We start from the raw sequence: 21235 nt of genomic DNA on the forward strand, positions 1-21235 counted from the left end.
TGAGTCCAATTTGAAAACCAGACAGTTCATGTCTCTAATTGTTTGGGATGGAATTTCCATTGTCAGATTAAAAATTGGTGGAAAAAGAGAGCGACCCTGACGTGTGCCATTAGAAAGATAAAATGTATGAGAAAGCAAGCCTTCATTGACTATGGCTTTAGGATTTTGACATATTACAGAAACAGCATGTATGATAGAATAATCACAACCTAATTTAGATAAAACCTTTTCTATTAATTCATGGTGTATTCTGTCAAATTCTTTTTCTGCATCCAAATAAATGATTAATGCTGGAGTTTTTGTCTTATGGATTGTGTAAACTAAGTCTATAAATCTTCTGGTACCATCTGGAGATTGTCAACCTTTAATAAATCCCACCTGGTCACTATTTAATATATCACTTTGAATATCTTGCAAACTTTTCGAGAAAAATTGTGAATAAAAATCGCAGTTTAAAGGAGAAGGAAAGAAACACAGGATTTCTGGTCTCCTTTTTTGTAAACATGTTGTTAGGGTATCTGAGCTCTCTCAGAAAGATCTTTCATTCCTGGGGCCAGAGTCTACTCAGTTCTCTCCTCTGTCCCCTCCCTTAGGAATGTGAGCTCTGAGCTACCAATGGCTAGCTGCAAGCAGGAAGCTACTTAAAATGGCAGCTGCTGTCTTACGCGTACAGAGAAAGCTTCTAGAGCTGTTTACTCAGGTATGGTAATGCTTTCTGCAGAATAAATATTTTGTTCTAGGTGGCACTAATGTGGCAAATCTATTGGCAATTAAATGCCTAAATGACTTTCCTTCTCATTTAATAAAGAGATTAGTCTATAACTTTGGTATCTTTTTTGGATCTTTACCCTCCTTTAGTAAAACAGTTGTAACATTTGTAACATTTCTTCTGATAAATATCCTCCTGATAATATGGAATTAAATATCAGATTTGGAACTAATAGCTGTGCATATATCTTATAATATATTACAGGTAAACCATACAAGCCTGGGGCTTTCTTCAGAGGAGAAGATTTTATAGCATGTTCCACTTCTTGTTGAGAAATGGGCACTTTATTTGATCAGAGTTAAATGAGGTAAGTTAACTTCTGCCAGATATTTATCTATACTTTGGGCATTGGGTTGAGTTATTCTGTTATCATTTTTCAAATAATATTTCAGTATTATATAACAAAGCTGGAAGTAATATTGAGCAAGTGCCTCCGCAATGCTTCAAAAGTAGCTAAATCTAATTTCTGGACATTTTGGTTTAGTAGGATTGATTTTTTTTTTTTTTTTGAGATGTTGGGCAAGATTGTTCTCTAATGTTAATCTTTCCAATTATATTATTCCTTCTAAAGTAGGACACTTCTTGAATAAAAATCCCTGTTAGTGTCGCTTTGTGGGCACACCATTGAGAACTAATAGAAATTTCTTTGGAGGAATTTGGATCAAAATATTCTTTCAGACATTTGTGATAATATGCTGTGTCAAATTATTTAATAAAGCTTTATTCATCCTCCATGAGTTTGTTGGTATATTCTTAGTGGGATAATACTTATAGAGATTGGAGCACAGTACCTATATCAGCTTTCCATAAACATTGGAGAAGAATTTTGTCAACTAAGAAGAAATCAGTTAAAAAGCGAGGACAACACAACCCCCCACAATAAAAACTATTATCACACAAAGAACATAACTAAAAAAAATAATCAAATATGGCTACAATTAAAGTAATGTTGTGGAATGTAAGGGGTTTAGGAAGCGCAATTAAAAGAAGGCTGGTTCTAGATTTCATTCGTAGAAACAAGCCACAAATTATAATGTTACAGGAAACACACCTAGTGGGCAGTATAATCTTAGCACTAAAAAGACCCTGGATAGGATCAATGCACCACTCTCTGTACTCAGCCTACTCTAGAGGGTTATCTATCCTAATTTGTTAAACCTGCCCTTTCGTAGTAGAAACTGTTATCTCTGACAGAAATGTAAATATGTCCTAGTGCAAGGCACATTACAAGGGAAAAAAATTAACCCTAGCAAATATATATATCCCACCCCCATTTGCAGAGGAACCCTTGAGAGAAGTCATGAATAAAATCCTGACCCTTCCAACGGCACCCCTACTGCTAATGGGTGACTTTAATGCGGTGATTGATGCAACACTAGACAAACTGAACCCCCCCAGAGTCAACACCCCAGCATTTAATAAATGGATCTCTGGTTTTTGACTAACAGACCTCTGGAGAGTACGTAATCCAGGAGCCAGGCAATACACCTGCTACTCACCTGGCTCTAATAATATGTCCAGAATCGACCTAGCCTTAGGCTGCAAGGAAATGAACAAAAGAACACAAAAAGTGGAAATACTTGCTAGGGGTATATCAGACCATTCCCCTATTATAACCACTATACTCACTTCCCCAACCTTAGCAGACAGGATCTGGAGACTCAGCCCTTACGGGGCAACCCACGCACAACTGAACAAGACCATCCACAATAGCATAGAAACATTTATAGAAACAAATAGAGAAGAGGTACCTCCAGATATCACTTGGGACGCCTTTAAAGCCTACATCAGAGGTGTCTTTATCAGTAACATTAAAGCAATAGAAACTAACCTATGTGTGGAAATTCTATTGAAATCCCAAAGGGTACAGGAAGCCGAAGCAAACTACATTGCACACCCAAACACGCAGACCCAGCAGGAATGGCAAGAAAACCAGAGGGCTCTCACCCTAGCTCAAATTGAACTCACAAAAAAGCACATGTTATACCAAAAAGCAGGGGTCTTTGAGCAGGGAGATAAAAATGGGAAATTATTAGCACTGCTCTCCAGGGAAAACTCCACAACTATGCTCATCCCAGCAGTAAAACTAACCAATGGTACAATAACCTCCTCCCCTGAGGAAGTGAACAACATATTTGTAGAATTTTATACAGACCTATATACCTCCAAATTGCAAGTATCACCCAATGAGATACAGGACTACATAAGGGACATTGATATTCCTAAGCTAGGAAATATATATATATTTTTTTATTGATTTATTTTTTAATTATTTGCTGCCCTCTTCTGCCTCTTTATGCTTTCAGGCAACCAAAAAACTATTGCTCCGAGAGACTATTGTTACTCAGTACCACATCTCACCTGGTTGCTAATTTAGATATGATCCTAGAAACCAGATATCCACAGAAAGGCAAAACCGGAGAGCTGTTTTTATTTACCAGGGCTGCTTTTTACTCCCAGTCTGGCCCTGGAGGTGAGCAACTTGGGCTAGTTCTGAAGAAATGAGAGAGAGAAAATTAAAAAATGACTAAAAGCAAGGATATGGGGATATGTAGGGATAGAGGGGACTACAAGGAGAGAATGAATAAAAGATTCATAAGGAGAAAGGGAAATGGGCTAGTGAATGTAGTTGTTGTGAAGGCCAGAAAATGGGAAGGGGGACAACATTAAAAAAAAGGCAAGGAGTGTAAAGAAAATTAGCTGTAGACAGTGGAGCATATGGGGAAAATGGGAAATAATGGGGACATCAAAAGAGTTATATGATATGCTGATGCTATTAACCATTTCTGTGTTGGTATTATGTGATTTCTGAATATGAAAATGGCAGTGAGTGCTGCTAAAACATGCTACAAATCAACAGTGTCCTAAATGTATGATGTCTTATGCAGCATCTGCCATATATTCCAAAATGCAACCCTTATAGACTATTCTCACCCTCTTTGAACAAAAACTAAACTCACAAAACTCTCTATAACTTTATCAAAAGTAAAGTGAGTACGTTTACTTGGTATATAGCTCCCTTGTTCCATCAATTTCTACTTTTAAGCAGAAATGTAGTTTCTGGGTTGGGTTTACCATCAACCCTGTAACCCCTAATTTTCAGGTTGTCTTAAAATGTATTGTAGATTTTCGGTGCATAAAATTGACGCTATTGAAAATGTAATTGCCATTATTTAAGTAAATACTTTTTCTAATACCGACAATTTTTTTGAAAGTTTATCCTAAATATATTTATTATAAAATTACCCCTGCAATCACCTACCAGCCATTTACCTATCACTCTGCTTCTCATCTCCACCAACTCTATATTACTGTATGTCACACTACTTTCGCACTTACCACCCTCCCCAACAGCCCTTGTAATTTACTTCATTGATCTTTTGAATAATAACTATTTGTAACATAATGATATCACCATGGTACATGGAGTATTTACAGCTCATTAATTGTAAGTACAGTGGCTTGCAAAAGTATTCGGCCGCCTTGAACTTTTCCACATTTTGTCCCATTACAGCCACAAACATGAATCAATTTTATTGGAATTCCACGTGAAAGACCAATACAAAGTGGTGTACACGTGAGAAGTGGAACGAAAATCATACATGATTCCAAACATTTTTTACAAATAAATAACTGCAAAGTGGGGTGTGCGTAATTATTCAGCCCCCTTTGGTCTGAGTGCAGTCAGTTGCCCATAGACATTGCCTGATGAGTGCTAATGACTAAATAGAGTGCACCTGTGTGTAATCTAATGTCAGTACAAATACAGCTGCTCTGTGACGGCCTCAGAGGTTGTCTAAGAGAATATTGGGAGCAACAACACCACGAAGTCCAAAGAACTTTTAAGTCCAAAGAACCTTTAAGAGGGGCCTGGATGAGTTCTTGATCAATCAGAATATCCAAGGCTATTGTGATACTAATATCTACAGTTAGTACTAGTGGTTGTATTTATAGTTTATGTATGTGAGTGTATAGATTGGTAGGTGTGGGTTAGATGTGCTGGATTTACTTGGATGGGTTGAACTTGATGGACACAGGTCTTTTTTCAACCCTATGTAACTATGTAACTATGTAACTATGTAACTATGTAACACACCAGACAGGTCCCTGACCTGTTATTGAGAAATTTAAAGCAGGCTTAGGCTACAAAAAGATTTCCAAAGCCTTGAACATCCCACGGAGCACTGTTCAAGTGATCATTCAGAAATGGAAGGAGTATGGCACAACTATAAACCTACCAAGACAAGGCCGTCCACCTAAACTCACAGGCCGAACAAGGAGAGCGCTGATCAGAAATGCAGCCAAGAGGCCCATGGTGACTCTGGACGAGCTGCAGAGATCTACAGCTCCGGTGGGAGAATCTGTCCATAGGACAACTATTAGTCGTGCACTGCACAAAGTTGGCCTTTATGGAAGAGTGGCAAGAAGAAAGCCATTGTTAACAGTTTGCCACAAGCCATGTGGGGGACACAGCAAACATGTGGAAGAAGGTGCTCTGGTCAGATGAGGCCAAAATGGAACTTTTTGGCCAAAATGCAAAACGATATGTGTGGCGGAAAACTAACACTGCACATCACTCTGAACACACCATCCCCACTGTCAAATATGGTGGTGGCAGCATCATGCTCTGGGGGGACTTCTCTTCAGCAGGGACAGGGAAGCCTGTCAGAGTTGATGGGAAGATGGATGGAGCCAAATACAGGGCAATCTTGGAAGAAAACCTCTTGGAGTCTGCAAAAGACTTGAGACTGGGGCGGAGGTTCACCTTCCAGCAGGACAACGACCCTAAACATAAAGCCAGGGCAACAATGGAATGGTTTAAAACAAAACATATCCATGTGTTAGAATGGCCCAGTCACAGTCCAGATCTAAATCCAATCGAGAATCTGTGGCAAGATCTGAAAACTGCTGTTCACAAACGCTGCCCATCTAATCTGACTGAGCTGGAGCTGTTTTGCAAAGAAGAATGGGCAAGGATTTCAGTCTCTAGATGTGCAAAGCTGGTAGAGACATACCCTAAAAGACTGGCAGCTGTAATTGCAGCAAAAGGTGGTTCTACAAAGTATTGACTCAGGGGGCTGAATAATTCCGCACACCCCACTTTGCAGTTATTTATTTGTAAAAAAATGTTTGGAATCATGTATGATTTTCGTTCCACTTCTCACGTGTACACCACTTTGTATTGGTCTTTCACATGGAATTCCAATAAAATTGATTCATGTTTGTGGCTGTAATGGGACAAAATGTGGAAAAGTTCAAGGGGGCCGAATACTTTTGCAAGCCACTGTATATGCTTTTTGTTGATACCTTTCTGTTTTCAGGTTATGTGTAAGTACTTAGGCTTAGAGTTTTTGGACTCAGTCCATGAATATGTATTAACTAAAGCTGATAAACATTGAGAAACTGCAACATGAACGATTGAGTATTTAGAAATGAATAAAATGTGAAGGCAAGCTCTTAAATGTTGATAATTAGTTACACTCCAGTATTATTTTGTTTATTGCTTGTTTTGGCAATTTAGCAGGTGAAAGTGGTCAGAATGGACATCACTTGCTCCAAAAATAGATTATAGATATAATAGTTTTATTTTCCATACCAAGGTTACTCCTACTAACTTCTGCGCTGCAAGATGTTTGGAGACCTATTTGAGGAAGATGAAGACTTTTCAATCCTTCCAAGCAGTCCAAACACGAATGGCAAGAAATCCCACCCCAGAGATTCAAAGACCCCAGAGCCACAAGGAGACACAAGGCTTAGTGGACTGAGGAATCAAGGTGGCACCTGTTACCTGAATTCTCTTCTGCGGACCCTGTTTTTTACACCAGAATTCAGAGGTTTGGTCATTTCTTTTTTTTTTTTTTTAATGCAAAATGCATTATAAGCATCACAGCTGTTTTTATACACAACTGTTTTTTATTTGGTTTGGATGCACTCCTTGGGCATCTGTATATGAATTAGTTTGTATTTAGGGAATTAGGTATAGTGGTCTACTGCACAGGAATGGGTTTCATTTGTAGGTCATCTATGAAGTTTTACATTAATTTACATTAATCAGGAAGTAGTCTTACATTCTTTTGCCTGTGTCAAAAATATAAGGTGAAGGCCTTACGCTCTTTAAGTCAAGTGCTCAATCATGTAAAGAACAACAAACCCTTTATTACCTCCTTTGCCCTGGTGGTTCTTACATCTGATCCCTGCAAGATGGGGCCAGATGAAATTGCTAAGTGCACTGACTTGCTAGTAGATTTGTTCTGCCATTGTGGAAGCACGCTAGATGGAATGTTAGCCTCCTGTGTATGGGTGTTGGTGCATTTCACTAGAGCCTTGAATATGTCTTGGATTCATTGCTATGTAGTGCAGCAACATGGACCTTGGTTTTATACTTTGCCCAACATCCATCTGGGGTTTCAGGATGCAATTTCTGGTAAGAAGGTTCTGCAGACCATGGTATCATATGTACAGGGGCGGCCAAAAGGTTTTGATTGCGAGCTGCAGAAGGCTGAAAACCATCTCCTGTGACTTTAACATAGGATGGTAGAAAATTATGGTTTGTTTGCAGTGACAAAAAAAGGTATTCATTAAAGAGGATGTAAAATCAAAAATCATAATTCTTGTGTGTGTTATTTAGACCAAATAAAATACATTTGCAATAAAAACCCATTAAAAATGTTCTACTGTTTTTTTCAGGTTCGGCAAGGAGTGCACTGAAAAAAGCAGAATCTTGGCCGAATACCAAACTGAATCCTGGATTCGGTGCATGCCTAGTTATAGTGCTTTCCTGTCTTAGGACTATACATAAACACTGAGTTAAGATTTTGACGTTACCTCCCCTTTTATCAGAATAAAAGTAAACAATTAAAGATAAATTTTGCCATGTAATAAAAAAACTCCCCTACTGCGGTTGCACAATGGGGTCCTTTTACATTCGATTCTTTTCCTCTATTCGGAGGGACGAGGCAAGGATGCCCTCTTTCCCCAACTTTGTTTATACAACATTGGAACCTCTGGCATCATGTATGCGAAAAAACGTTAATATAAGTGGCCTCTCTCTGACCCACACACAACATAAAATGTAGCAAATTAATCAATTCTTTTGGCTTTCAGTACCACCTCTATGCTGATGATACTCAGATCTATCTTTCCTCTCCTGACCTCAACCCAGAGCTTCTAACTCGCGTCTCTTCCTGCCTGCCCGCTATCTCCACTTGGATGTCCCAACGTTATCTTAAATTAAACCTCTCTAAGACTGAATTGGTCCTCTTTCCCCCATCCAACGCCCACATTGTTCCCGAGGTATCTATAACGGTTAACAACTCTACCATCACCCCATCTCCCCAGGCCCGGTGCCTTGGGGTTATCCTTGATTCTGCCCTGTCCTTCACTCCTCATATCCAATCACTTACCAAATCATGTCACTTTCACCTAAGAAATATTTCGAAAATACGATCATTTATCACCCAAGATGCTGCCAAAATTCTGATTCACTCTCTTATAATATCTCGCCTGGACTACTGTAACTCCCTGTTAATTGGCCTTCCCCTCCAAAGTCTGTCCCCTCTCCAGTCCATAATGAATACTGCTGCCAGGCTCATACACCTCTCCAACCGCTCCCCCTCTGCCATGCCACTCTGCCAATCTCTGCACTGGTTTCCCCTACCATCCAGGATAAAATTCAAACTAATGACTCTCACATACAAAGCAGTCCATAACTCTGCCCCACCCTACATCTCTGAACTCATCTCTAGATACCATCCAACCCGCTTGTTACGCTCCTCTACTGACCTGCTCCTCAACTCCTCTCTCATTCCCTCCTCACACGCTCGCATTCCAGACTGTGCAAGGGCTGCCCCCCTTCTCTGGAATTCGCTCCCACAATTTATCAGACTTTCTCCCAATCTCTCTGCCTTCAAGAGATCTCTAAAAACTCATTTATTTAGAGAAGCTTACCCTAATCTAGTTTAGCAATACCCTGTGCCACACCTCTCACAACTCTGGTCATGCCCATTCCCACACCTTGTGTCTCAACCCTTTCTCCTTATAGATTGTAAGCTCTTTTGGGCAGGGTTCTCTTCACCTCTTGTATCGGTTATTGATTGCTTTCTTTGTTACTCTGTATGTCCAATGTATAAACCCACTTATTTTACAGCGCTGTGGAATATGTTGGCGCTTTATAAATAAATGTTAATAATAATAATAATAATAATAATAATAATATATCTATTAGGACAATATACTTATGATGATTACCAAACCCCTTACAAATTGCTTCAGCTAAACTTTGCCTTCTTACTTAAAATTTATTGGAGTCAAGATACCGCCTAATATAACTTAACCTTTATAAAATAAACTATCTTCCATTATGGAAATCAATTCTATCCAATTGCACTTAATGCTATGCCCTGCGTACCCTATTTCTCTAGGCTTAACAGTCTATTCTCAGTGTTGGAAAACACTTTCCAAATCTGGGGCGTATACAGGAGAGCATTTCAAGGGTGGGGGTTAAAGGGCCTTAAAACTCTAAAGCATATGTATGGACACTCTGGCCCTTTTACATGGGAAAGGTTTCATCAAACCTACTCACCTCACCCTCCGGAACAGTGTAGATTCATTCAGGTCCCATTTTCTTAATTCAAAGCATTAAGGACAGTATACCCCTCTGTCTTCCTATTTAGAATCAATGTGTATAACTCAACCTTACGCTAAATGGTGCTTATATGCTGCTTATATCGAACTCTTATAGAAAGTTCATTTACTTCAACCCTTTCATATAAGGAGGCATGGGGAAAAAGACTTTGGATATTCACATGAGCAGAAATGGCAAACAAATTGGGATTTAGTAGCCCATAGCTCCATCAACACTTTATTATTGGAGTCTGGCTACAAATCCCTACTAAGATGGTATTTGGTCCTATCCAGAGTACATAAGATAAACAGTGCATATAGCCCATTATGCTTCAGAGGATGTTGGAGAGGAGGGTACAGCTTACCCACACATGGTGGCAATGTCCTAGGGTTAGAAGATTTTGGGTCAGAGTCTGAGATTATATATTCAGCTGCTGGCTTTAACATCCACAAGTTGCAGCAAAATGCATTACTAGGACTTCCCATCCCAAACTTAAGCAAACCTACCAAGATTCTAATTACTCGAAACTCACCATTATGAAATCCGCAGCTCAAAAACGAAATAAACTGGATCCTGCTGGTATATGAAAAATCATAGACAAAAGCAATTTAAAAAAATAAGGACCCCCTGGATATTTGTTAAATCGCTGGCAGACATACAAATAGTCACCAGAGATATCCACCAAGGTACCTTTAGGAACTGCAACCGCCTTACGCTCAGACTGGAAGTAATTAACTTTATCTGGTACAAGAGTGAAGAATAGACGGAACAGGGGGGAGAAAAGAAGTCAAGTTAAAAATAGTCCTGTTTTATTTTTTCTTTTCTCATTCAGTTTTTATACTTTGTTGATAATTTTTTTTTTTTCTATCACTTTTAAGCAAACAAAGGCATACTTTTTGCAATTATAGAATATAATCAGTAGAGGTCTGGGAACACTAAAATGCTTGTCCCCAGACACTATAATATAGAGCTTACTCATTGCAAGGATGAACCTTTACTTTCTTAATATTGCCTTGTGTACTTTTGAATACAGAACATTGTCAATAAAAGTAAAATAAAAAAAAATAATAAAAGTAAACAGTATCACAGTATTCTTTGACTGTATTTTTTTCTCTTTTGTATTGTAACAGAAGCCCTTTTTGCTTTGGGTCCTAAAGAACTTGGATCACTGGAGGAGAAAGACACGCCAGAGTCTCAGGTAATTGTTTTTCAACACAAGGTGTTAAACACAGTTTTGTAGGATGGATGTAGATACAGGGCCTGGGATTAACAGCAGTGTGTGACACAGGTACAAGAGGCAGCTCTGTACAAGGGAACAACTGCAACTGGCTAAATCAGGGAAAGTAAAGTTAAATGAATGCAGTGGTAAAGTATTAAGACAGGCACAGACTGGCAATCAGTGGATTCTGACAAATGTCAGAGGGGCTACTGTAAGATGTTGTAGACAGTCACTATCAACTGGCCCTGTAAGGGGCTTTTTGGGCCTCTCTACATGAAATGGCAGGGCCATTTATGAATGCCAAGAGTACAACTCAGGTTGTATATTATGAATAGTACCCCAAGGTAATGGGGAACACTTTTCGGCCAAAACTGAACTGTTGGGCTAGCCAAGCTATTTTGAAAATAAAAGCTTCTTTCCTGCATCCCAGAAGCAATTAGGGGAAACTGAAGTTTTAGCATACATTTACAGTGCCTTTCAGTATTTATCCTACATTTTGTTGCATTACAAGCTGGAATTAATTTGTGTGGCATACTCTGCCTGCCCTATGCTGCCTGTGTATCCCATTCTCTGCCTGCCCTATGCTGCCTGTGTATCCCATTCTCTGCCTGCCCTATGCTGCTTGTGTGCCCCATACTCTGCCTGCCCTACGCTGCCTGTGTGTGCCATACTCTGCCTGCCCTATGCTGCCTGTGTGTGCCATAATCTGTCTGCCCTATGCTGCCTGTGTGTGCCATACTCTGCCTGCCCTATGCTGCCTGTATGTGCCATACTCTTCCTGCCCTATGCTGCCTGTGTGTGCCATACTCTGCCTGCCCTATGCTGCCTGTGTGTGCCATACCCTGCCTGCCCTATGCTGCCTATGTGTGTCATACTCTGCCTGTCCTATGCTGCCTGTTTGTGCCATTTTCTGCCTGCCCTATGCTGCCTGTGTGTGCCATACTCTGCCTGCCCTATGCTGCCTGTGTGTGCCATACTCTGCCTGCCCTATGCTGCCTGCGTGTGCCATAATCTGCCTGCCCTACGCTGCCCGTGTGTCCCATACTCTGCCTGCCCTACACTGCCTGTGTGTGTGTGCCATATGCTGCCTGTGGGTGCCATACTCTCTCTGCTCTATGCTGCCTGTGTGTCCCATACTCTGCCTGCTCTATGCTGCCTGTGTGTCCCGTACTCTGCCTGCTCTATGCTGCCTGTGTGTGCCATATTCTTTCTACCCTATGCTGCCTGTGTGTCCCATACTCTGCCTGCTCTATGCTGCCTTTATGTTCCATGCTCTGCCTGCCCTGTGCTGCCTGTGGAAGGTGAACCTATTTCCAAATGTTAGCATTTGGAAATCGTTATTAGGAGGTCTCTAAGGTGTGCTGGGGGTTGCTTTGCTGTCCCCAGAGAGGATAAGGCATATGGATTTAAGGGTGTGGCTTAATAGGATGTAATAACTTCTTTTACATATGATTGAATGGTGATATCCCTGCAGTGAGCACCAACCATTGGGGTTTTGCTGCACAACTACCATTAATGTGGGTTTGGTCTTAAAAGCTCTTGTGATAACATGGATGTGCTTTCAAGTGGGTGCAGTTTAAAACAAGGGCTTCCCTTATCAGCCCTCCACCACATAGGCCAAAAAAATTCCAGCCCTTGGTACCACAGAAGTTGGGCAGCACTGATCTAGATAACAGAGTACCATACTTTTTTGTCTTACGATTGCTGAATGACACAACTTTCTTAGCAGATTTCCCATCGTGGTGATGAATTTCCTTATTTCCTCTCATTGTATTTTCCTTTTTCATATTTTTTTTCTATTTCCAGGTGCGAATTATTCCCCTGCAGTTACAGCGTCTCTTCGCTCAACTTCTGCTGCTGGATCAGCAGGCCTTGTCAACCACAGATCTCACAGAGAGCTTTGGGTGGAACAGTAGTGAGGTCTGTACCTTTTATTGATAAGAAATAAGAATTCCTATCTTGTGCCATATTGCAGTGGCTAGGGCAGGACATGCTGGCAGTTTTAGTTCCGTCATAGTCCTGGCATCCAAGGCTTTTTAGTTATGTCTCCTTCAAACTTTTGCCCAGTATCCCTTAAATAAACTATTAAAGGAGAACTAAACCCCAACTGAAGTATGTGCAGTTGAGGCTACTCCCGGGCCTAGCTCAACTGCACATGCTACAGCAGGCTCCATGACGGTGAATTCCAAGAAGAGGAACCAAACTTGTATAAGGTTGCACCTGTGAACTCCGCTGCACATCTCTGCATTTATGTGGCAGATTTACAAGAAGGAACACATTTCAAAGGAATAAACTGTGCAGAGGAGTAGCAGAAAGAGAGGCCAGTTGAGGGGGGGCTGGGGTTTAGATGGGGGTTCAGTTGTCTTTTAACAGTGAAAACATTACTAATGCTGGCCACATAAACACTGGCATTTTCTGCAGTTTAATTATTTCTGACTAAACCGCATAATTGCCCCTACATGTGTGACTTTTTAAAGATATCAACATTTTGTCTGAACAAAAATGTTTGTGATTGCAACAAGCTTGTATGCCAAAATGGAAAAAAAACAGGCCAACCCTTGCTCTTTCTTACTATCCCTACTTCCTCCTCTCCCATTTCACATTCATTCCCTTTGTACCATTCTCTTGTCCCTGTATGAGTAAGTGCTAACGTTTACATACTAATCCCTGCAGGAGACAAGCCAGCATGATGTGCAGGAGTTAAACCGCATTTTGTTCAGTGCTCATTGGAGGGCACATCTGGCCATGACCTCATCAAGCGATTGTACCATGGCACCATTGTTAACTGCATCCAGTGCAAGGAGTGTGGCTACATCAGTGAAAGGCAGGTAAGAGGTAGCGTAGGGCAGACAGAAGTGGGAAACATTAGTGTGTTTGTATTTTTTAAGTATTTAGTCAATGTTGCCTCTATTGCAAAGTTCTGCATTTCTGTGCTTCACCTTTAAGTTAACTTTAAGTATGTTATAAAAATGTCCTATTGCTAGAACTTTGCAGTTATTTATATCTTATACTTTGGGAATTATTTGCCTTTCTCTTTGACATCTTTCCAGCATTCAAATGGGGGTCACTGACCCAATGGTATCATCAAATACACAATACATGCGCAGATTTTATCATCATCTGAGCAAAATTTTCTTACCTGTCCTTGATTTTTTTCCCAGTTTGTGTCTGTAAATTTATAATGCTAATAATTTGTACTTTCTGTATAGTCAGAACATATGTATGTATGTATATCTTTATTTATAAAGCGCTACTTATGTACACAGCGCTGTACAGTAGAATACATTAATACAAACAGGGGGTTATTAAGATAATAGATAAATACAAAGTATTACAATAAAGACAAATAAATAAAAGATACAGTTGCAATAAGAGTCAAAAACACAAGAGGATGGAGGTCCCTGCCCCATAGAGCTTACAATCTATATGGGAGGGTAACTTACAGACACAAATCGGCAAATATAAGTGCTGTAGGTCACAGTGGGTGACACTACAATATAAGTGCTATTTCCCAGATCAGGTGCTGGGTGAGTGAGTCTTTAAGTTTAGTTTTAAAAAGACCGGGGGAGGATTCTCTCCGGAGGAAATCAGGGAGGGCATTCCAAATGTAAGGGGCAGCAAGGCAGAAGGGTTTAAGGCGGGAAACGGCAGCAGTAGTGGGGGGCGCAACCAAATGGTTGCTCTGCGAGTCGGCCAGGAACGTACGGAGACACAAGGGAAGAGATGTAGTGAGGGGCAGAGGAATGGAGGGCTTTGAAGATTAAGAGAAGGAGTTTGTACGATATTCTTTGTTTAACAGGAAGCCACGATAAGGACTTTAGCAGGGGAAGGGCCTAACCTCTCCTGGATGAGAGGAGGAGAATTCTGGCAGCAGTGTTTAATATAGACTGTAGGGGGGAAAGATGGGAGTTAGGGAGGCCAGTTAGTAGCAGGTTACAGTAGTCAAGTCGGGATATGATGAGAGCATGCATGAGCAACCTAGCTGTTGCAGTAGAAAGAAAGGGACAGATTTTGGCAATATTGCGTAAGAAAAAGTGACAGTGGTGTTAATATGGTCAGAGAAGGAGAGACTGGAGTCAAAGATCACCCCCAAACAACGCACTGAATCAACAGTGTTGATGAGGTTGCCTTCAATAGAGATAGAAAAGGGGGAGTAGGACCAGGCTTAGGCGGAAAGATCATAGATCATTAGTTCAATTTTTGTTAGGTTCAGTTTGAGGTGGCATTGGTTCATCCAATTGGAGATAGCCAGGAGGCAGTTAGAGATTTGGGTCTCAGTTTCAACTGTTAACGAAGGGGTTGAAAAGTAAATTTGGATATCATCTGCATACAGATGATATTTAAAGCCAAATGAACTGATAAGATCTCCCAAAGACAGCGTGTAAAGGGAGAACAACAACGGCCCAAGTACAGAGCCTTGGGGTACCCCCACATTAAGAGGAACTGGAGATGAGGTTTTGTTAGCATAGGATGAACGGTTAAAGAGGTAGGAATAGATCCAGGATGCAGCCTAACTACGGAGACCAATGGAATGCAGAATTTGCATCAGGAGGGAGTGGTCAACCGTATCAAATGCAGCCGATAGATCTAGGAGGATTAGTATAGAAAAGTGACCATTGGCTTTGGCAACCTGAAGATCATTCGTAACTCTGCACAACGCCGTCTCAGTAGAGTGCGCAGGCCGAAAGCCAGATTCCAGCGGGTCCAATAAATTATGTGCATTAAGAAAGTTAGTAATACGGGAGAAGACGATACGCTCTAAGGTTTTGGAGGCAAGAGGTAGAAGCGAGACAGGACGGTAGTTAGAGAGACAGGACGGGTCCAGCGTGGCCTTTTTAAGGATAGGCTTCACACAGGCCTTTTTAAATGAAGAGGGGAAACTTCCAGAGAACAGAGAAGAGTTGAAGATGGGAGTAAGAGCCAGAATAATTTCAGCAGCACAGTGTTTAAGCAGAGAAGAAGGCATGGGGTCTAGAGAGCAAGTGGTGAGGGGAGCCGACAATAGAAGCCGGGAGACTATGAACAACTGTAGCGGTAGAATTATAGAATGCATATTATGCAAACTTAGCATTTTACACCCTTGTGCAGGAGGATTTCCTTGACTTGACGGTGGCAGTGAAGGGCGTGGGCAGTCTGGCGAATTCTCTGTGTAGCATGTATTTGGAAGAGGAACACTTTGATGGAGATAATTGGTACAGATGTGGGAGCTGTGCCAAGTGTGTTTTTTTTTGTTTTGTTTACCTTAGTCTGCCAAGTTGGGGAAACTGCCACCCTTTCTCACACTATCTCTGCTGAGGTTTAACTTTGACTTTGTAGTCAAGTGTGAGCGTTATAAGGAAACTTCTCGATACACCTTTCCCACCCGCCTCATCATCCGGCCCTTTTGTGAGCAGGTTTGAGTGTTTTTATCTTTGAGGTTGTTTGGTGTGGGGTAGATGTGGTATTCCAGGGATTTGAACTTCCTGCCTTAAAGGTCTGTTTGTGCATGATACACATCTCTTTGTTTTATTGCCCAGGTTTCCCAAAACTATTGTTGAAACAGCAACTAAAATTAAACATGGTAGCCAAGATGCACTTGGCTCTGGCTGCCTTGTCATCAACTATATTTCATTTAATATTCCTTAAAAGGGACCTGCAAACCGCTAGGGCTAATGGCATATGGCTGGTGTGGTATTTTGAAGAGAATAAAAGTTCCACCAGCACACCCTTACCTCCTCCAAAGCTTTGTACTTGGTGCACAGCCCAGAGAGTCGGCACTCCCAGCAAAGTCCAATGAAAAATATTGAGCCGGCACAACAAGTATGGTGCAAGCGGGGCACAGCCCCTGCGTGTTTATTCAAGAAAGCAACGTTTCGGGGGCGTATGCCTGACGAAGGGGTACGCCCCCGAAACGTTGCTTTCTTGAGTAAACACGCAGGGGCTAAGCCCCGCTTGCACCATACTTGTTGTGCCGGCTCAATATTATTCATTGGTGTGGTATTTTAACCATAATTGCTGTCTGGCAGAAAACAGCACAATCCGCCTATCTCCACTTGTCATATTAATAAGTGTTACCTCCATATAAAAATTCTCAAGTGACCAGATCATTAAAAGGCCCATGGGACACTTTAAAGTAACAGTCAGATATTCTTCCTACAAAGAAACTTAACCTTGAAGGTGATCTATCCATGTGCTGATTGTGTGTAAATAATTGTTACAGCATCCATTTTTTCGAACACATCAATCAATTGTTTTAATTTAGCGTATGTGTTTATTTTATGTAGGTACCTCAACAACAAACAGCTAGGCAGGCTGTATGCCTCAGATCTCACTGATAGCAGTCTCCTTTCAGCAGAACAATTGGCTTAACCCTTGGGTGCCAGCAGAAATACCTTATCTATCCTTTGCAGGTATTCTGCAAGGAGATACTGACCCGACACAGGCCAATGTTTATGAAACACTTAAGTACCTCCAGGCATGCCTGCAATCAGGGGGGTACTGCAGTTATGGGCCCCATGGCAGAGAGGGCTCAGAGACGGAAAGGCATGATATGCAGGTCACAAAAGGGTTGGGGATTTCAGGTGAGTGGGTGGTTGGTGTTTGGATGGTTAATATAGTGTTCCCATAACTGGGGTTGATTAGTTGCCTGGCCCTGGGTGCTAGGGGCCCTTGGCACCCCAGTCCAACACTGTAAGCAGCGGAATAGTAAGCAATCTTTGCCCTTTTAATAGACATATATATATATGTCTGAAGGTTCAAACACACCAATCAAAAAAACAACCTAATCGCTAAACCTGGGTGCTATCCAAGCCAGTAGTACACAAAATACAGATGCACGCCAGGTATTTTTACTAAGAAAAAACGTAACTTTTAATCAGCACCATTAAAAAGAAATCAGGCCAACATTTCGATCAGGGTTTGGGGGTTACTTTTTTTCTCTGTTGTACCATTCATTAGGCCCTATCTATCTATTCAGCCTGCCTACCCAGATCTGTGGATTGCCTCTTCACTCTCTCTGACAGTTCTCTTAATTGTCCCCATTTGGCATAATCTGGAAGACTCCGTATATGCCTATGAGCTCTTCTCTGTTATTATACACAAGGGCGGCTGTTATGGAGGTCATTCTCATGCATATATTCAAGATGTCGATGAGCTGGGGCATTGGGGACTCAAGGTGAGCATGACTTCATATAATGGGAAATATTTCTCATTGTTATATATATTTGTTATGAGTAGAACTTTTTTTTCATTTTATTTTGGAGACCTAGGTCATTACAGGGAATAATATCTTTAGCAAGCAGGGTGTACAAAGCATTGGCTCAGGAACAGATGGACAACGGAACAGGTGGTTTATGCTGAATTTCAGGGCTGCTAATACAAGATATATATATAATTTTGTTTTAGTTAGTATGCTCAACTTGCTCTATTGTCATGTATGATATACTTAATATGTTTTGTTGATTATTATTATTTTTTGGAAAGTTCACTTCTTTTTCATCCATAATTATTTATGGAGTAAGTTATGTTTCAGTATTTGGCCCCAAGGTCAACATACATGCACAGATATTTGGCGGTAAGACCAAAACGATCTAAAACTCCCAATTAAAACTATCGGTATGTTACTAAAGGTTACTAATAAGTCTGTTTTCTTGAGAGGAAGTGAGGAGCCAATTCTAACCTGCACTTTACCTGGGTACCCAGCAGGGCCAGAGCTAGGGATAGGCACAAGAAGCATGTGCTAAGGGTGCATTAAAGAGGGGGGTTGCTGGGCATTTACCTCTTCGACTACCCTTCTGAATCTGCCTCACTGCTGCTTATCCATGCTGCGGTGCTCTGTTCACCATAGCACATTACAACCCCTCCAACCCCTGCTCCTCAGCGGTAGCCACGGCACTGTGGCTGTGGGAGGTGGATGGCCAAGCTTGGGTGGGGGGGCCAATGATGCTAGTCCCGCCGCTGGTACACAGACAGCATACCTGCGAGCCAACAGCATGGTCAAGGATTTTCCACCTAAAACCTGACCGTCTTGTGGGTATTCTGCAGGTAACCTGATGCAGGTCTTTTAACAGGGGGTGGTAGGGGTCAATTACTTTGTTCTGACTTGGAGATCACAGTGATTATTCAGTATCAGGTAGAATCAATTATCTATATACAAATTATCTATATACAAGTATGGAACCTGTTATCCATCAAGGTTGCTTGGGACCTGGGCTTCTCCAGATAAGGGATCTTTCTGTAATTTAGATGTCTGCCATAAAAATCATTTAAACCCCAAACTCCTGGAACTCTGGCTGGGCACTAAGGGGCTGATTTACTAAGACGTGAATTCGAATCCGATTGGGAAAAATTCTGATTGGAAAACGAACATTTTGCGACTTTTTCGTATTTTCTGCGATTTTTTAGTCGCCGTTACGACTTTTTCGTAAATTGTCGCGACAAAACTTTCAGACTTAAGCCTCCCATAGGACTCAATGGCACTCTGCAGCTCCAACCCGGCCCAAGGAAAGTCTCCCATAGGACTCAATGGCACTCTGCAGCTCCAACCTGGCCCAAGGAAAGTCTCCCATAGGGCTCAATGGCACTCTGCAGCTCCAACCTGGCCCAAGGAAAGTCTCCCATAGGACTCAATGGCACTCTGCAGCTCCAACCCGGCCCAAGGAAAGTCTCCCATAGGGCTCAATGGCACTCTGCAGCTCCAACCCGGCCCAAGGAAAGTCTCCCATAGGGCTCAATGGCACTCTGCAGCTCCAACCCGGCCCAAGGAAAGTCTCCCATAGGGCTCAATGGCACTCTGCAGCTCCAACCGGCCAAGGAAAGTCTCCAAGGCCATGGCACTCTGCAGCTCCAACCTGGCCCAAGGAAAGTCTCCCATAGGGCTCAATGGCACTCTGCTGCTCCAACCTGGCCCAAGGAAAGTCTCCCATAGGGCTCAATGGCACTCTGCAGCTCCAACCTGGCCAAAGGAAAGTCTCCCATAGGGCTCAATGGAGGCTCGTACTCGGAGCGATGGCTACGAAAAAGTCGCGACAATTCGCGCAAGTCGTAACGGCTACGAAAAAGTCGCGACAATATCCAAATTGTAAATTAGTAAATGTGCCCCTAATTGTAAACCTCTCATGGCTCCTCTGCCAGGACATGCTTTTGAGACGCAGCATGAGAGAGCCCCTTTTTCTCCCTGCTCAGCTCGTGGAACTGTAGTCATTAGGGGTGCGGCAAATCCGATCTCATTGGGACTTCTGGAGTAGGCCGACACGCTTGGGGAAGCACAGTGGTCAGGCAGCCGGGGCATGCAAGTTGGCCCTGGCATGCAGGAGACAGCCAGTGCATCAGCAAGTCCTTCCACAGGCTCCTGGAACTCTGGCTGGGCATGGGAGAGCCAGCGCATCAGCCAGTCCTTCCCCAGGCTCTTGGAACTCTGGCTGGGCATGGGATAGCCAAGGCTTCAGCCCGTCCTTCCCCAGGCTCTTGGAACTCTGGCTGGGCATGAGATAGCCAAGGCTTCAGCCCGTCCTTCCCCAGGCTCCTTGAACTCTGGCTGGGCATGGGATAGCCAAGGCTTCAGCCCGTCCTTCCCCAGGCTCCTTGAACTCTGGCTGGGCATGGGATAGCCAAGGCTTCAGCCCGTCCTTCCCCAGGCTCTTGGAACTCTGGCTGGGCATGGGATAGCCAAGGCTTCAGCCCGTCCTTCCCCAGGCTCCTTGAACTCTGGCTGGGCATGGGATAGCCAAGGCTTCAGCCCGTCCTTCCCCAGGCTCCTGGAACTCTGGCTGGGCATGGGATAGCCAAGGCTTCAGCCCGTCCTTCCCCAGGCTCTTTGAACTCTGGCTGGGCATGGGATAGCCAGCGCTTCAGCCCGTCCTTCCCCAGGCTCTTTGAACTCTGGCTGGGCATGGGATAGCCAAGGCTTCAGCCCGTCCTTCCCCAGGCTCTTTGAACTCTGGCTGGGCATGGGATAGCCAAGGCTTCAGCCCGTCCTTCCCCAGGCTCTTGGAACTCTGGCTGGGCATGGGATAGCCAAGGCTTCAGCCCGTCCTTCCCCAGGCTCTTGGAACTCTGGCTGGGCATGGGATAGCCAAGGCTTCAGCCCGTCCTTCCCCAGGCTCCTTGAACTCTGGCTGGGCATGGGATAGCCAAGGCTTCAGCCCGTCCTTCCCCAGGCTCTTTGAACTCTGGCTGGGCATGGGATAGCCAAGGCTTCAGCCCGTCCTTCCCCAGGCTCTTTGAACTCTGGCTGGGCATGGGATAGCCAAGGCTTCAGCCCGTCCTTCCCCAGGCTCCTTGAACTCTGGCTGGGCATGGGATAGCCAAGGCTTCAGCCCGTCCTTCCCCAGGCTCCTTGAACTCTGGCTGGGCATGGGATAGCCAAGGCTTCAGCCCGTCCTTCCCCAGGCTCTTGGAACTCTGGCTGGGCATGAGATAGTCAGCGCTTCAGCCCGTCCTTCCCCAGGCTCTTTGAACTCTGGCTGGGCATGGGATAGCCAGCGCTTCAGCCCGTCCTTCCCCAGGCTCTTGGAACTCTGGCTGGGCATGGGATAGCCAAGGCTTCAGCCCGTCCTTCCCCAGGCTCTTTGAACTCTGGCTGGGCATGGGATAGCCAAGGCTTCAGCCCGTCCTTCCCCAGGCTCTTGGAACTCTGGCTGGGCAT

At 43.1% G+C, this 21235-nt stretch overlaps 1 protein-coding gene across 4 annotated transcripts; it reads left to right on the forward strand.

Moving 5' to 3' along the window:
- Positions 1–660: 660 nt before the first annotated feature.
- LOC108645187 (ubiquitin carboxyl-terminal hydrolase 40) lies at positions 661–17871 on the forward strand. Of its 4 annotated transcripts, XM_031896740.1 has the most exons (8): positions 661–700; positions 974–1076; positions 6370–6603; positions 7457–7522; positions 10523–10590; positions 12418–12531; positions 13285–13439; positions 17636–17871. In XM_031896740.1, the coding sequence occupies exons 3-8, from the start codon at positions 6399–6401 to the stop codon at positions 17766–17768; spliced, it is 741 nt and encodes a 246-aa protein (XP_031752600.1). In that variant the 5' UTR covers positions 661–700; positions 974–1076; positions 6370–6398; the 3' UTR covers positions 17769–17871. The 4 variants fall into 4 exon arrangements, with proteins under 4 accessions (XP_031752600.1, XP_031752599.1, XP_031752601.1 ...); XM_031896739.1 differs by lacking the exon at positions 661–700 and having other exon boundaries at positions 926–1076; XM_031896742.1 differs by lacking the exons at positions 661–700; positions 17636–17871 and adding an exon at positions 15700–16130 and having other exon boundaries at positions 927–1076.
- The last annotated feature ends 3364 nt before the right edge of the window (positions 17872–21235 follow it).

The sequence above is a fragment of the Xenopus tropicalis genome, chromosome 2, assembly GCF_000004195.4.
Source record: "Xenopus tropicalis strain Nigerian chromosome 2, UCB_Xtro_10.0, whole genome shotgun sequence".
Taxonomy (NCBI): Eukaryota; Metazoa; Chordata; class Amphibia; order Anura; family Pipidae; genus Xenopus; species Xenopus tropicalis.

Excerpts from the sequence above, each read along its gene's own strand:
- LOC108645187 (XM_031896740.1), top strand. The coding sequence starts at position 6,399 with ATGTTTGGAGACCTATTTGAGGAAGATGAAGACTTTTCAATCCTTCCA. Across the intron at positions 6,604-7,456 it reads TTTTACACCAGAATTCAGAG|GTTCGGCAAGGAGTGCACTG; the intron begins GTTTGGTCATTT and ends TGTTTTTTTCAG. Across the intron at positions 7,523-10,522 it reads CAAACTGAATCCTGGATTCG|AAGCCCTTTTTGCTTTGGGT; the intron begins GTGCATGCCTAG and ends GTATTGTAACAG.